At 43.6% G+C, this 17,469-nt stretch overlaps 1 protein-coding gene across 1 annotated transcript in view; it reads left to right on the top strand.

The window, feature by feature from the left end:
• Mrps28 (mitochondrial ribosomal protein S28) overlaps positions 1-12,955 on the top strand; it is a 123,226-nt gene extending 110,271 nt beyond the window's left edge. Inside the window, exon 3 of the mRNA XM_028890406.2 lies at positions 12,670-12,955. Within this exon, the coding sequence (XP_028746239.1) occupies positions 12,670-12,838 (169 nt within the window). The 3' untranslated portion in view covers positions 12,839-12,955. The remainder of the gene's footprint in view (positions 1-12,669) is intronic.
• Positions 12,956-17,469: the final 4,514 nt, after the last annotated feature.

Here is a 17,469-nt window from a genome sequence, read left to right as displayed (position 1 = left end):
CCATGAACCCGCCATAGAGTACCTTAAGCCCACAGGCTGTGACTAACTTGAGAGAGACAACTAGGAAGCTGATTTTAGCTCCATTTTAGAATCTTCTTTTTCAGGTTTTAGGTGGAAACTCTTGCCCCATGGTAGGTGCCATTTGTAGCTGGAGTTTTCCTGTGTTCACCCAGCTCCTGCAGCCTCTCAGACCCAAGTAAACACACAGAGACTTATATTACTTATAAACTATATGGCCATGGCAGGCTTCTTGCTATCTAGTTCTTATATCTTAAATTAACCCATTTCTATTAATCTATAAGTTGCCACATGGCTTGGGCTTACTGGTACTTTGTATCTTGCTTCTCATGGCGGCGGCTGGCAGTGTCTTTTGACTCAGCCTCCTACTTTCCAGCATTCTCTTCTCTGCTTATCCCGTCTATACTATACTTCCTGCCTGGCTACTGGCCAGTCAGTGTTTTATTTATTTATCAATCAATCAGAGCAACACATTCACAGCATACAGAAAGACATCCCCAGCATGACCCAAAATATTACCCAGACATGGTTTAAAAAACCCTGATTTTAGGAAAAAACAAGATCATACATTCTTGTTAGGATTGCAGAAAAATAAGGATCTTTTCCAAGTGAATACAGCTAAAAAAAGACATGTCCTTTTCTCATTGCCATGAGCACTGTAGGTTTCTGGGATGTGCATTGGTGATTTTGGCCTAGTTGATAGGCATATTCTATATAGAACTCTGAGGAACAGTGAGTTTATCAGGTATCCCTAGAGACCCTGAGTGAAGGGCTACTTTCAAGAGTGTAATAGACCCCAAAACAGCCCCAATGGAAGATGGCTTCCCTATAGCTATATAACAGGGGTTTTGATGGTAGTGGTAGCTTTTATCTATATAATGGTTTTATAAAGTGATAATTACTATTTTTTTATCCAGAAGACCTTTGGTAGTAATTCAGATAGAAATGTTTATTGTAATGTATTTTATTTTCATCTACATCTTCTAATGACCTGGAATAATAAATTGGGTCTTAAGATTTATCCTGTATTTAAATGTCAATAACCATGAGATACTGGCAAGAAGTAAATCTAATGAACACTCCCCTTTATTTGGTTAACTGTGTGCTTAGTTGTATATACAGTGATACAATGGCGAGCAGCACTTCAAAAAAAAGAAAGGGGTTATTCAAAATACACTGGAGCCAGTTAGGGCATCTGAAGTGTGGCGTGCCTATGATCGGATGGCGAACAGAAAAACAAACGGAAGCTTGGATGGGCATCTTAGAGAAGGAAGCATAGACGACATGGGTCAAAGAAACAAGTTAACAGGACTCATAAAAGGTGACACTTGTGAAAGACTTGAGGTCATCGAGGGAAGATTTCATTAACTGTTCACAGACACCCCAATATTTCATGCAGCTTATGATAAAAAGCCTAAAGTTTTTACATTCTCATGTATTTTATCAGTTTAGCACTTTATACCATTTTACACTGCATCAGCTTCCAGATACTACTGCATGAAAGTATAAGAACGTTAAACTGGGTCTTTTATTACTCTTTCTTAGGAAGAATATTAAAGATCAAAAAATTTATCTGAAGAGCAATGTACTGCATTCACATGGACGTGGCCACGTCTTCACACATACACAGACATAACAGACATCATAGCCACATCCCCACCCCTGTATGTATACACGTACACAAACATGCATGCCCATAAACTCACGAATGCGTTCTCACACACACATACAGACATGGCCACATTCCTACGTGTTCACTCAGTATATTAGTTGTTTTTCTGTTGCTGTGATCAGCTGCTGTAACCAGAAGGGAGTGTACACTAGCGTACAGTTCCAGAGAGGACAGAGCCTAGTGTGGCAGCGAAGGCATGGGCACAGGAGCAAGAGGCCAGCGTGGCCGTCAGGAAGCACTCCACCTGCATGTCACACGTAGGAGGGAGAGAGAGCACACACTAGCTTCCGGTTTTACATGAAGATCAGCATGACTGAAAATTCAAACAAATTGTTATTTACTAAACCATTAGAAACATTTCTCTTTTTTTTTTGTGGCTAAAGAGAAAGTTTTACTTTGATAGTCTTATAACTTTAAGGAATTGTGAGAAGGTGACAAAAACTGAAAGATTTCGACTTGCTAAGCTGAAAACTTACATATTGATGATTTCAAAATAGCAGTTTTTAAAGCCTCTGAGAGATGTGATTGCTGGGATGGCTAACTGGACTAGCGAAGTCAGAACTCCTCACAGTGTTGTCTTGGATACTGAGGTTCCGGCCAAGCCTCGTGTCTGCCAGCCTTGTGTCATCTAATATATTTATATCAAGAACTAGCCGGGGGCGGGGGGAATCCTCTGTTTTAAGCCACAAGAGCCATCAGTAGCAGGCACTGACATGGTAAAGACTGTCCAAACTCTCCAAAAGAAAGCCGTTAAAGCGTGTTCTTAGTGCAGACATGCAGAAGCAGATTTAGTTGCCCTTTCTCCCCACAGCCACACAGGCTCACTTAGGACAGGGCAGATGGAAGACAGCAGCAAGGGAAGCTGAGCCTGCATCTGTTTAGAATGGAGCTGAGAGATCAGCCAGAAGAAGCATGAAGTTAAACTCCAGAAAGAGAGCATGTCTTCGTGAGTGTTCTTACTGAAGTCGCTCGCCCTGTTTGCCTTTAAGTCAGTGTTGTTCGCTTTAATACAAAATAAATTTTCTGTCAAACCAGTATCTGGAGGCTTTTTTTCTTAATTAAAACAATAAGCAAAGTAGTGTTTTAATAACTTAGTATTTGTTAACACGTGGAAGTACCTGTGTCTCCAAGGGAGAACAAATTGAGTTAATAGCGGCAGCCTGAGCTATGTTCTCCCCTCCAGAACAGAATCTCTAACTGCGGTCTGACTGTGTTTGGAGGAGACAGCTGTAAGGAGTGATGGGGTTACGTGGTGGTGGAAGGCTGGAGCCGCTGACAGTGTGTTTCGTGCCTTTATGTTTGGTTTTTTTTTTGGGGGGGGGGTTGTTTGTTTTTGACACAAGTTCTTCAAGTAACTATGTCTGGCCTTCAACTCTTGATCTTCCATCCACCTCCTAAGTGCTGGGATTACAGACATGCCCTACTGCCCAGCTTTATATATTCTGAATAAACAAAAAGCAGTTTTAAACTTCTAAAATTGTCCTGGTCATTTTGGAAGCCCTGAGCTTTTTGTTGTAAATGTTTACAGCTGTGGCCCCACCCAGTCCTTAAGATGGTGCCATCTACCTGTCCTTTCTTTGGTTCATTGTGTTGATTATTTTCCTCTTGTTGTTTTATTTGCAAATATATTGATGCAGGTCTAACTCGTAAGTATCCGGGATAATTAAAAATGCCTTGTTTGTGGTGTGGCCTTTTGTCTTATTCCCATTTGAAAACGAAGCTGTTGTAGAGGTTAACTCTGCCATTTGTAAACTGAGCTTTGACCCCAACAGCCTGTCAGTGAAATGTTGGGTTGCCTGAGATTTGCTTTAACTTTATTTTTCAGTGATCAAATTCGTGTCCTTGTGCCTGCTAGGCAAGGGCTGTACCACTGATCTTCATCAAAGCCCGGCCTTTGGGCTTTCTTAAGCACACTCAAATAAGCCAACAAAAAGTACCATCACAAGATGAAATCAGGACTGTATTTGTTACCTCAAGAAGACAGTCTGGGAGTTCTATGGATGACTTTTGTGATCTGTGGACCAGCCCTAGAAGTATAGCACTATTGTGTTTGTGAGGATCTGTCATAAAATAGAGGTCATTGAAAGCATCAGAGGAATGAGGGACGCTGACTAAATGAAAGATAGTAAAATCCCAGTTAGGTTTGAGCCCATAAAATCATAAGGGGAGAAGTGGAATAGATTAGAAGATGAACCTACAACTGACCCAGCTAATTAGAAAGAATCCTAAATAAAGATTTCTTAGAAAACAAATAATGGACCTATGGGATTAATACCCCACTCCCACAAGAATTTCTGTGCACTAGACTCCCGACAGTCTTAGCTGTCTCTGTCATGACTTGAGCAGCGAAGGTGGTCGGAGGCTGGAACGCTGTGCTGGGCCAGCCCTCCGGTCCTCTCGAGCCTCTGTGGCAGGGCACCCAGAGCGGATGAACCCGGTGCCCTTTGCTGACAGTCTGCCTGTTTGTGTGTTGTGAAAGCTGCTGGGAATGTGAGCTGTTCGGTGTGTGGTTCCTCAGGTGACATGTTTTGTTCATTGTTATTTGGCTTCGTCCTCAAACTCCAGCATTCATGTTGAAAGAAATTTTTATTTTTATACTTTTGTTATTTTTTCCCCTTTTAAAAAAAAATCTTTGTATTGCTTTTTTGAGAGTGTAATACATACATACAAAGTATTTGGGTTACACTCACTCTTCCCTGACCACCCCCCCCACACACACACACCTTCTCACAACTCCGTGTCTTTTTCTTCTGCTTGTTCTATAACCCACCATGTCAGATTTTTGCTGTCCATATACTCGTGGATATGGGGCCCTCACTGGAGTGTGGCTGACCTACCACTTCTCCCGTGTTAGAAACAAACAGTGAATAACTCCAGCGTCACACCAAGGAGCACACAGGCAAAGCAGAGCTGGCTCGGCAGGGCAGCTCATTTTGCAGAAAGGGTGCAAGATGGCAGCCTCTTCTTCCTCTGACATAGGTGGAGACTGCATCTCAGCCCTCCGGTGCGAGCTTGACTTCGATCTCATGCACTTGGCCAATTTGTACAAAGGGAAAATGTACAAAAAATGCCGGAAATTTCTCTGGTCCTGCCCGGCCCCATGGTCAGGACAAATCTCTCCCACCCACATCCCATAGCCGCTTGGTCCCAAGTAAACACAGAGGCTTATATTATTTACAAACTGTATGGCCTGTGGGTCAGACTTCTTGTTGGCTAGCTCTTAGAACTTAACTCAACCCATTTCTATTATTCTGTATGTTGCCACGTGGGCATGGCATTACTGGTCTGCTGGCATCTTGTTGCTCCTTGGGTGGCAGATTGGCGTCTTTCCCAACTCTGCCTTTCTCTTTCCTGTCTCTCTGCTTGGATATCCCGCCTGCCTCTAAGTTGCCTTGCTATAGGCCAAAGCAGCTTATTTATTAACCAATGGGAACAACATATATTCACAGCATACAGAAAGACATCTCACATCAGTGGAAAAAAAGGTTCAGGAAACAAGAGTCCTTGTCATGCTGACTAGCTTTAATATTAAACAAATAAAAACCCTGTTTCTCACACTTCTCCCTCTTAATCACCCCCACCCTGTATTTCTGTCTCCACTCCATGCTGGAATGTTGACTGGCCTGATCTTGTGGGCAGCCATAGCTGCTATGAATCCATGAGTACTGTGGCACCATCATATCCAAAAGACACCGTTTCACTCCGGTTCTTCCCACTGCCTTGACTCTTACAGTTATTCTGTTCCTCTACCAAAATGGTCCCTGAGCTGTGGCCAGAGAAGTGTGATATTGATACCCCTTTTGTGGCTGAGCATTCCAAATTGACTTACTGTCTGCCCAAACTAATTCTCTGGTGAAGTCCAGTAGCTGCACTAGTCTATGGCATAGAGATAGGAATTTAGAGGATTAGAGTCTAATGTCTGTTTAGTAAAATAATAGTAGTAGTTTCACCTTGAGGCTGATAAGCTTCCCCAACCATGGTTCTTGGTCAGATTTACAGCACCAGGTGTATGTTTCCTCCTCTGGAGTAGGTCCTAAATCCACTCAGAAATTGCTTGGCTAATCCCCTAACATGGTTATATTGTAAGAGGAGAATGTTTATACCATTAACATAAATATGATTTAAACATAAGCAAATTATTGAATCCCTAAATTCCTTTCCTTACAAATTCTTTATTGATGTAGTTATAAACTGGGTTATTACACCTGGGCTCATAGTCTTTGATTCTTTCAGTAAAGAATCAGATCTTTGGTAGGTGGTGGTGATGGTGATGATGGTGATGATAGGTCCTTATAAGGACTTGGTACATGAGTATGCAGTTTATGTTCACAGGAACTCTGGGAGACAGGTGTAATTATCATGCTCATGTTATGATGAGGACATTGGAACCAAGCTAAAACACCGACTCAGACTGCACAGGGGCACTGGAGTTGGGTGCCATCCCTAGTCACCTGGCTCTGGAGGACAGTGACACAGTGACGGGAGGCTTTACCTCATGGATAAGGCACATACAGTCTGGGAAGGATTTACTCGCATAGTCATTTTAAATCTCATTGTGTGGGACAGTGGGAAGCGTAAATGAGACAACTGAGGAGTCAAGATGATTCTCTAAAACCATAGAGAAGGCTCACTTGATTACATTGGAGTGCGCGGAAGTGCATTGTGAGTTGACTTCTTTCTCTTTAATAAAGTGTTCTAAGGTTTAAGGCTCCCATTCTTTGTATGGCTTTGGATCCTAGTGATTATGCAACTCTGTTCATGTGCTGGGGTCCCCAGAATGGACACAGTGCATGGAGGACGCTGCTGTGCCCCCTCTGCAGAGACACCTCAGCTTCCCTTCTCCCTTACGTGTGCCCTTACTGCTTACAGAAGGTCCCGGCACGCTTGAAGGCTCTTCTTGGGCTCAGTAAAGTTGTGTCCACTGCCCTTGTTTACCAGCCCTTTGGGTCTGTGGAGATTGTACTGTCCTGCACCCGATTATACACAACAAAGGTCATTCTAGGTTAGGATTTCTCAGGGGGTGTCAGAAATCACCATGGAACTTTTTGAAAAGCAGATTGCCAAGTCCCACCTCAAATTTGCCAGATCTCTCTCAGATTTTGCCTGTGAATTTACATGTTCATCAAGCCCAGTGCTTCCAAAACATTGGGGTCGATGTATGAAAAGCACCATTTAAGAGACTGCAGGACGTGGAAGCATTCCATGTCTGGTGATGAGGGCCACCAGACAGATTCAACCCCTGCTCATTAAGGAAGCCATAGCTAACAGGGACAATAATGTCCATGTAGAAATAACTCTAATACAGCGTGAAAAGAAAGAAGTTCCTTGATTGTAGAAACAGCTACTTCCAGAAAGCCCAAGAGATATTCTAGATGGTTTTGTGTTTTGTTTAATGCATAGAATATGTTATTATATAATTTCCCTTTAATGTTGTCTCATTAGAATGCTCAGACTTTATTTTCTGAGACAAGGTGTCATGTAGTCCCGGCTGGTCTTAAACTTCTGGTTCACTGCCTCCACCTCCCCAGTGTAGGATTCCAGCTGTGCACCACCACACCTGGATCATCATCAGATGATTGCCATTCAGCATACATAAAGGTCTCTGGTTTGCTTCTCTTTCCTTCGCTGGCTCCCTGGGATAATTGATAGAATTTACACAATTTATTAAGACAAAAGAAAAATTGTTCATATTTTTAAAGCTTACTGCATCTAAAATGGGGAAAGTCTTGCCCTCCATAGATTTTTCAGCCTTCTAGGAGCTTCTGTGGGAATATTTTGCTGGGGATTGCCAACTTAAATGGCACAGAACCACAGACATGGAGAGCTGATATGATCTCCTCTTGTTCAGCTGCCTCCTCAGTGTCAGTGTGGGCAGAGCTCTTCTCTCAGGGCTGTGTGACACACTCAAATTTTTCTGTTAAAAACAAAAGTCACTGTCCCTACTACCACGTGCTTAGTTTATGGCTCACCAGTGAGTAATGCTCTTAAAAATAAGTAAAGAGGGATGAGTGGGGAGGAGAAACAATGTTAGCCCCATGATGTGTTAGTATGGGAAGCCAAGTCTAGGCAGATCAAGTGTACCCGTCCACACACTGCCAAGTTCAAGAAAACAGAGATTCTGGATCATCAATGACTTGTGACTTTTATTCTCAAGTGGCATGTGAATTTGCTACCACCGTTAAGTATTTTTCTTTGAGACAGGCATTGAACTTGCTATGTAGCTGAGGGTTGCATTGAACCACTGATCCCCCTGCCTCCACCTCCCAGGTTGCTCAATTATAGTTGTGCATCACCATGCTCAGTTTATCAGTATTGAGAATCAGAACTCAGAACTTTATGTATGCTAGGTGAGCACTCTACCAACTGACCTACATTGTCAGGTCCCAAGAGTCGAATACTTGCTGAGTTGATTCTGAAAGAATACAGAGATGATGCAACACAGGTCAGATCCTGGCTAGATAACACAAGTCTCCTGATGAATCAGGCATTTCTATAGAAGGCATCGTAGCCCGTACAAGGGAAGGAAGGGCACTAGCACGTTTCCTGTGCTGGACGTTTGTTTTTTGTTTTGGTTAGTTTGGTTTCTTTCTTTTTCTTCCTTCCTTCCTTCCTTCCTTCCTTCCTTCCTTCCTTCCTTCCTCCCTCCCTCCCTCCCTTCCTTCTTTCTTTCTTTTTCTTCCTCCCTCCCTCCCTCCCTCCCTTCTTTCCTTCCTTCCTTCCTTCTTTCCCCCCACCCCTTTCTCTCTTAACTTTTTCTTTTTTGTGTTTGTTTGTTTGTTTGTTGGAGACGGGGTCTCACTCTGTAGGTTTGGATGCCCTGGAATTCACTGTGTAGGTCTGGCTGGCCTGAAACTAACAGAGATACACCTGCCTCTGTCTCCTGAATGCCAGTATTAAAGGCATGGGCTTTACTACACCCAGTTTACTTTGGTTTCTTGAGGCAAATTTTCACTATGTAGACTTGGCTAGCCTGGAACTTGTTACGTAGACCAGACTGACCTCAAACTCATAGAGATCTCTACCTCCCGAGTGTTGGGATTAAAACCATGTACCACCACATGCAGCCCCTGTGCTGATACAGATTATACTCATTGTATTACATCATGTCATCCAGTTCAGTCTTCAGCAAACTTTCAGAATAATTGCAACCTCTGTGACACAGGTACAGAAACTGAGGGTCAGAGAAAGCAGCTTACCCAGGCTCTTCCTCAGCAGAACTCAGATCCGCACCCATGCCTGTGACTGCAAAGCCCTCTCTTTCATGAGAATTCTAATGGGCTCTGTCCTGAGAGGAAAATGAGAAGGAGCTACATTCGGTATGTTCCACCTGGATACCACAGAATCAATATGGGTTAGAAAAAAGGCCAAGCAAGCGGTGCTAAGGAACCAAAAGGTGTAGAGTGCACCCTGAGACCGGAGCTCCCGGAGGATCATGGCAGCCCTCTTGTCTAGACACGAGCACACCTGAGGGGCTAAGCTGAAGAAGTGCGTGTTAAAAAATCAACAAAACCAAGTAACTAGTTGGATGTTATGGGAAAGAGGCAAAGAGGGGTCACATGAACAAAAGCTGACAGAACAGATCACTGACAGTGTGTCGGGACACAGTCCAAGAATGGAGTTGTACAGGGGAATTCTGAGTGCTTGTGAGAAAACTCCAAGAAAACAAGCCAAGAGTCTTGGGACCTCAGTTCCTGCAAAAACACAGAATTGTTCTTGGAATGTGTTTTCACGCTCCTCCCAGGTGTAGCAGATAGAAGTGAGCTGACTTCAGCTGGTGTTATTCATAGGTCTCTAAGGAAAAAGCTGTTTGTGCCACGCGTGGCTGTCCTTATGATTAAACACCTTAATCTTGGCGATTCTCCTTAACCCTCAGAGTTTAAATTGTCTGGTGCTCTGAATAAAGTTGGCTTTTGCATGAGACTTCAGTCTGCCTCATTTTAAGGCCCGGCTCTTGCAGGTTCACACCACCAACTAGAGCCATAACCAACAGTGCAGAACCAATGGATTTACCAGAACACAAGTTGCAGCTCCTTGTAGACATGAGTGTTCACTCTGCCATGCTCTGAGCTAACCTTAATTCCCAGTGATTGCCTCATAGGCAGCATGTGTTGTAACTGCTGTTTGCTGAGTAGTTAAAGCTGTGCCTTAATAGTCTTGATACCTAATGAATTTTTTTAAACAAAAGCAGACTATAATCTTACATCTCACGCATGAGGAGGGGCTAGAAAATATGACTGACTTCTTTGTTTTTAAGTTTTATCAAAAACCATTCACTTCTGTTATCTGAAAGAAAAAAATTAACTTCAGAAAAGCTAAAGAGCCCAAGTGTTTACTTGGTGGCCATTCATAACTTTTCAGAATGTAACCAGGCAACAGGGAGAGCAGGTGTACTGTTTACTTGGTGGCCATCCGTGAACCTTCAGACTATGAGCGGACGCTGGGGAGAGTCGTCATACGGTTACCAAAACTGTTTTCCAGTGGATGTTCTGAAAACACTTTTTAAATTTTCTGCTTATGTAAAACAATTTTAATTTAAAAATTAAACAATAAACACAATATGGAAGGGGCTAGTAGTGAGCACTTGCCTAGGATGCATGAGGCCCTGCGTTTGATTCCCAGGACTCCGTAAATAAGTAATAAATCAATAACGTATGGTATTGAAGTATCTCATTCTTCAAAGATTCGTGGCTTCCAGAGCTGGAGAGATGCTCAGCTGTTAGAGTGTGCAGTGCTCTTGCAGAGGACCTGGGTCTGACTCCCAGCACCCACACTGGGCAGCTCACAACAGCCTGTAAGTCCAGCTCCAAGAGAGTACCTGCACACACGTGTACACATCCGTGCGCGTGCACACACACACAAATCAAAAATAATAAAAATAAATATTAAAAAATTGTTTTCTGGAACCTATCATACCACCAATAGAAAAAGAAAAGAATATTAGTCGAGGAAAAAAGGCAGATGACTACTGGTTTTCATATGATGACATATGAAATACAATAGTTCAATATTGTATTGTATTGTGTTGTCAATATTGAATTGACCAATTCGTTATTATATATGATACCTGGTTTGACCTTTTTTTCTTAGCTCACTAATGTTTTTCATTGACAAAAATTAAATGATTGTTTTTTGGTTGATTGGTGGTTTGTTCTTGTTAGTTGTTTGTTTTTTGAGTAAGGGTCTCATTCTTTAGCCTAAGTGGATCTGGAACTCACAGTGCAGACCATACTGGTCCTGAACTCTCAGTACTCCTGAGTACTGATGTGAAGGCATGTGCTGTTGCACTTTATAGTATGAAGCTTGGAGTGATTTCCTGTGGAGTGGCTGAATCAGGTTCATTCACGTATGCTCATAGACTTACTCAGGCTCATTCATGTATGCTCATAGACTTACTCATCTTGTGGTGGTAACACTCCAAACCTGCTCTCTGCTGTTCTCATGCACATGAAACATCCCTGGTGTGGTCACTGTGCTCTTCTGAACTTATTCCTGCTGTGTGACTGCAGCTGTGTTCTCTGGCTGACAGCTCCCGGAACCCCGCAGCCTCTGGCCATCCCCCGTTCTCCTTCCACTTCTATGAGTTCAGCCTTTCCTGGTCTGCCTGGCTTATTCCTTGTCACATGATGTCTTTCAGGTTCACCCAACTGTTTTTATGTCTTAGTACTGGTACAGTCTGTCCCAGATGTCCATGTTGCTTTTGTAAAATTTTGCTTTATTTGAAACATTTAATTTTAGGAGGAAAATATGGATCTGAGTTTTTCCTCCTTGATACTTTGGCTTTAAAGTAAATGATAGTTTTAAGAACTGACTTGTTTGAATTTCAGTACCGAGTACATTTTTATTATAGTATAAAATATTTAAATAGCAGAGTGGGGTGGTGCAGGCCTGTAATCTGAACACTTGGAAGTGATGGTAAGAGTATCAGGGCCAACCTTGACTGCCTGATACCTTGTCTCAGAAAAGCATAAATGAATACGTAGAGAGCTGGGAAGACACTTGGTAAAGTGTCTGCCATCATGAAAACGGAGTGTGGCAGCCCCGAAACTCATTTACCAGCCAGCCTAGCCTCATGTTCAGCAAGGGACCCAGTCTCAGAAAGTAAGGTGGAGAATAGCCGAGGAAAGACATCTGACATTGACCTTTGGCCTCTGTAGGCAATGCACACATATGTGTGTGTATACCTGCACACATGCATACATATTGTTAATCCCACAGGTTTCAGGAGAAAGACCATTGACTCAAATCATTCCCAAATTAACTAAAGCAAGTAATTAATTGAAGTGAGCTTTTTTTATTATTATTCATATACATGGGCTGTCTCCCCCTAAAGGCAGGATTCAAGAGATGAGCATTGGACCTGGATGAGATAAGGGTTTTTATAATTCGGGAATAGGGGGTTTCCAAATGGGGGATTTGGCAGGCAAATAGGTGGGGTTACAGAAGTAGATCATAAACATAACAAGTTGGTCAGAACAGCCTCCTGAAGCAAAGAAATGGTTGCAAGATTGTCATAACATAACAAGGTGGTCATTATAACCTTCTGAAACAAAGGCATGGTTGCTGTTTCCTGAAACAGGCGGGGTAGAACCACTTGTAGTTCAGGTTATAGATGGGGCACAGCCCAATCTTTGAGAAACAGATTTAATCCTAAACAGGGATGAATCTAGTTTGTCTTTACTATAAGATGGCTTCTACGCCTAAGATGGAAGCAGTCTGGTTTATCCATACATCCACATGAACATGTCCATACAGCACACATTCATATACACACTAAATAAATAAGGAAAGCAAAATCGTTACAGGCCATTTTAAGTTGAAAATTCTGATATACCTGGTCATCAAATAAAGCTATTACTCACATACCAGTGTGAACTTTCAAAGCTTGAGCCAATAAAAATGAAAATTAGAATTTGTATTTCATTTTCAGTCTGTTCATGTGTGACCTGCAGAATTAATGAAATATTTTCCTTACTATTTAGGAAGTACCAGAGGGGCACCAGGGTCCGGCTGCGGCTCCTGGATCTTGAGCTGACATCGAGGTTCCTGGGCGCGACCACAGATACAACTATACTAGAGGCCGATGCAGTTCTCTTAGGACTCCAAGAGGGCAGAGACTCCAAATCAAGAGAGGAACAACTCAACAAGTAAATGAACTCTGCTTGGTTCAGTCAAACAGGCTCTGTTCTGAGCCCAGATAACTGTCCAGAATGCGATCAGAAAACTGTGAGTAAGTGATTGAATAAAGCTGTAATAAATGAAAACTCATCATGGCTCTTCCCTGTTCATTATTTTTGGCTGCACCCCCTTTTTTCTACCCATTTTTGTTGGATTGGGGTACACAGCAATCCTAAGATTCTCTAATTCAGTCAGTGCTTTGAATACTGTCTGGACAGATGGGTTGTTTCTAACCAACAGTCAACAAGCAATACAAAATGGCTTGCCTTGGTGTGGAAAGTGGACAGTAAATAAGAAAAATGTGTTAGTGTGTTGGTGGGTCATGCTCAGGAGAAAACAAAGCAAAGACTGGCTACAAGGTTCCAAGTACAGGCTGAAATTTAGGTATGGTCAGCACACAAACAGTCACTCAAAAATGAAGCCACAGGAGTCTCTGGAAGAACATACTCCTGCAGAGGTGGTGGCTAGTGTTAAAGCCCCTGAGATAGGCCCGGGCCTATCCGGTTCCGACCCAGGAAGAAGCCATCATGGCCGAGTCTAAGATGAGGAGAGGCGGTCGCAGAGAAGCAAGGAGAGCACATATGTCCTTCAGCTTTGCTTGCTGTGATCAAGAGGGAGGGTCCCTGGAGGATTCTTGGAAGAGGAGGGAGTGTTACCTGCCTGTTCCTCTGGCTGGATCCCTTGAGTAGATAGATGGGCTGAGCAGTCTAAAAATGAACCAGAGTTGCCATAGTGAGACATGTCAGGAAACTAGTGATCATCCAGGTAAGAGACCAGGGAGTGTAGTAGGGACAGGTGGAGAGAAACGCTGGATTCTGGGCATAGTTTAAAGACAGCGCCACCAGGGTTGCCTACACAGTGAATACGGGTTATGAGAAAAGGGGTGGGGGTGGCATCAGAGTCTTGCCCTTTGCAACCGACCCTTCCCTTAACGGAGCTAGGGAGGAAGAGGTTTGAGAAGACACTCCAGAACTCAGTTTGGAACATGTTGAAATACTTACTGGACACTTAAAGGAGATGTCCTGGCGGCAGTTGGTAGTGGGTCTGAAGCTCATGAGATAAAAGATTGAAACTTGGAAGCTACAGATATTTTATCCTGTAAGTTTAAAAAAAAAAAAGAAGAAGGCAGGGAGGGGATTGGGGACCATGCTAGCACACGTCTATAATCCCAGCATTCAGAAGGCAGAGTTGGGTGGATAGATGTGAGTCAAGTCTAGCCTGGTCTACATAGCAAGTTCCAGGCTAGCCACAGCTACACAGTGAGACCCTGTCTCAAAAAAATGAAGGTGTATGCATTTTCTTTGGCAGTTTTTTGTGTTATAGTAGCATCATGAAGTCCTAAAGTCCAGGGATGTAAGTCAGTATAGAGCACTTGTCTTGCATGTAGAAGGGCCTGAGTTTTATACTCAGTGCTACAAGAAAACAGAAATGTCTTGCCTGCAGTCCCACTAGGGGCCGAGCTGATTGGTCTAATGGGCCTAAATGACAAGTGTTGTTTTACCAGGGGAGCCAGATGGGTGGAATAATCTGGAACTGGCATGTTGGTCAGAATGTCATACACAGTCTGTAACACAGTAACATTGGAACAGACTATCTCCATGATGGCTGACTTTGTGCAAGAAAATGGCATAGCCTTTTCTGACCTAGTCCATGAAATTGCGTAGCTTCACACCTGTTGTATGTCTTTTGCTCTTCTGCGGAGCCTGCCACCCAGCTCCCAAATAAATTCATACACGGAAGCTTTTTCTTAATTATAAATGCCTGGCCTTGGCTTGTTTTGGTTTCTAGCCAGCTTTTCTTAATTTATCCCAACTGTCTTTTGCCTCTGGGCTTTTCCCATTCTCTTACTTCTGTAAATCTTACTCTTACTCTGTGACTTGCTGTGTAGCTGGGTGGCTGGTGCCTGGAGTCCTCCTCCTTCTCTGGCTCCTCAATCTCCTTCTCCCAGATTTCTTCTATATATTCTCTCTGCCTGCTAACCCTGCCTGTCCTTTCTCCTGCCTTGCTATTGGCTGTTCAGTTCTTTATTAGACTATCAGGTGTTTTAGACAGGCATAGTAACACAGCTTCACAGAGTTAAACAAAGGCAACATAAGCAAAAATAACACACCTTAAAATAATATTCTACAGCACACACCTTCCCAGGTGGTTGTAAAAAAGTTGGAATGCCATCTCACTGTGATGGGGAGGGCAACAATACTTCTCACATCTTACTAAAGGTGTGGTATGGTTCGCATGGAGATGAGAGATGGGACCACTGTAGAGAATGGACTCTACCTCTAGGTGTAGACATGCCCTTATCTCCTCCCTTAAGGGTTAATCCAGTGGAGCAGGCCTGGGACATGACTAGGTAACCACCCCAGCGGGTTTCACAGTAAGATGATGTCCCACTAGTGTAGTCCCTGTGGTATGGCTGGGTCAGATCGCCTTCCTGAGGCCCAACTCCCAAAGGTGAAACTCTGTTTTTTTGTTTCGGGTGCTGGCCAGAGCTGAGGTATGCTTTTAAACTCCTTCACTAAGGCTTTGGGCTTCCTTGCTTTTTCTGAAGCTCTGTCCAGGCTGCCTGCCCCACGTGGCTGACCCCCCCCCCCCCCATCTTTAGCAGGAACATGGCTTTTGTTCTCTGTTCTCTTCCTCCCCTGAGAGACTTACAGCTTGCTTGCCCTGGGATTTTCCTTTCAGACTCTAAGAAATTGTCCTTGCATTTGAGTTCATTCTCTCCTTAAATGCTTCTATTAATGAGACTAGGAGCTCCAAAAGGGGACCACAACTTCCCAGGCATCATTGACGGCTGGGCCGGGACTCCTCAAGATTGCTAGTGACTCTTCTTCACTGCCTTTTAATTTTGCAGTTGGCAGAGCAAACACACCATTCTTGCATGCCTAGATGGCATTATCTCCACCTTCAGAAATAGTCTGCCACCAAGAGCATGCATGCCCTTTAGACATCCTTCTAAACTCTTCAATACAAATCTCAGGTCTCCCACACCTGTCCTTTCTGCTCCCTTAATGAAATACTTTTCGGCAGACTTCGGAATTCCAACCTGTTGGCTCTCCCTTCTTTCCCCTCGTCGTCTCGTTCATGGTCCCACCACTCTCACTCTCCGGTGTTTAAGTCAGGTGTGTCCTTACAGTCATCCCCTTGCATCGTGTCCCTGCACCTGAAATAGCTCCCTTGCAGGAGAAACCCCTGTGGCAGGGATGGAACGTGCAGGAAGGAAAAGCAAGCACATGGACCTGAGAGCACTGAAGCAGGCATCTCACTGTGCTCCGGGACGGAATCCAGCAAGTATTGACTATAGTCCTCTTTCTTGTGGAGTGGAGTCCAGAGAAAAGATGATACAGGTCCTGCGTCAAGACGCTATGACCCTTCCCCCAAAGGCCCACTCTCGGATCTTTCCTGTCTCTTGGTATTCCAGAATCAAGGCCAGTTGTGAGTCTAAACTCGGCTCCCTGGGTGAACTGAGTGGACAACGTGCCTTCCCCAGGTGCTGTCCACCTGGAACCTGTGAATGGGTTTTCTTGGCTATAGAGATGTATTAGCTATTTCTCTTGGTGCTGTGACAAAATACTTGATCAACTTAAGGAAGTGGCTCACACGTGCGAGGGTCCAGTGTACTGTGTGGGGAGAGCATGGCCGTGAGAGCAGCTGTAGCTGTGGTGGGAGAGGGAGGCAGCTGGTGGTGGTGCACAGTCAGCAGCAGAGAAAGATGCTGCGGGCAGCCTCACCTTATCCCTTCTTTTCCATCCGGGCCTTCAATCAAGGGATGCTGCTGCCCACATTCAGGAGGAGGTGGATCTAACCTCCTCAGGTAAACCTCGTTGGAAAGGCCCTGGAAGATACATCCAGAGGTGACTCATCCAGAGTGTCAGTCACTCCAAAGTGATTACAAATCCAGTCACATTAAATATCAACATTAACCATCATCACTTTCGGCAAACATTCTGATCTAGTTTAAGCAAAAGAAGATTTTTCAATGGTAACTTAGAATTTTATCCTTTTGTTCACCCTCAACAAGTTTTGTTTTGTTGGTTTTTTTTCCAATCAAATTTCCTAATGCATAATAAAAGGTAATTATTAACCATCATACATCCCTTGACACTGGACAGGCCGTGCCACTTACTGTTTTTAATAGGAGTTAGTAGCTGCGGTGTAGACAGACCTAAGATATACTTGGAATTTGACCTTGCTCTGCACAAACCCTCAGATTAGAGTCGAGCCAGTGCACCCACAGCCCGGAACTGGACCACCCCAGGTCTCTAGACTCAAGGGTTCAGTGCCTATTGATGTAAACCTCTGACATTTGGTGTTGGTTTCCAAAGCAGGAAGAGCCAAATAGACTGATACAGAAACTAATCCCCAGGACTAGCATTAATTCCAAAACTGACTGTAGATAAGGAAAATCATGTGCTGCAGTACCAAGACATTTGGCCAAATGTCTGTCACCTGCGGTAGCTTGAAGGACAAAGGTAACTAGTTAACAGAAATCCTGCAGTGGGTTTTGAGACAGAATTTGAGGTGTAAGTTGTTTAATAAAGGTGTCATGGTTTGAATGTGAAATGTCCCCCTTTGTCTCAGCCTTTTTAATACTTGGTCCCAGGTGG

This window comes from Peromyscus leucopus, chromosome 2 (assembly GCF_004664715.2).
Source record: "Peromyscus leucopus breed LL Stock chromosome 2, UCI_PerLeu_2.1, whole genome shotgun sequence".
Classification (NCBI taxonomy): domain Eukaryota; kingdom Metazoa; phylum Chordata; class Mammalia; order Rodentia; family Cricetidae; genus Peromyscus; species Peromyscus leucopus.
The sequence above is the reverse complement of the archived record's forward strand: the minus strand, read 5'-3'. Positions and strand labels throughout refer to the sequence as shown.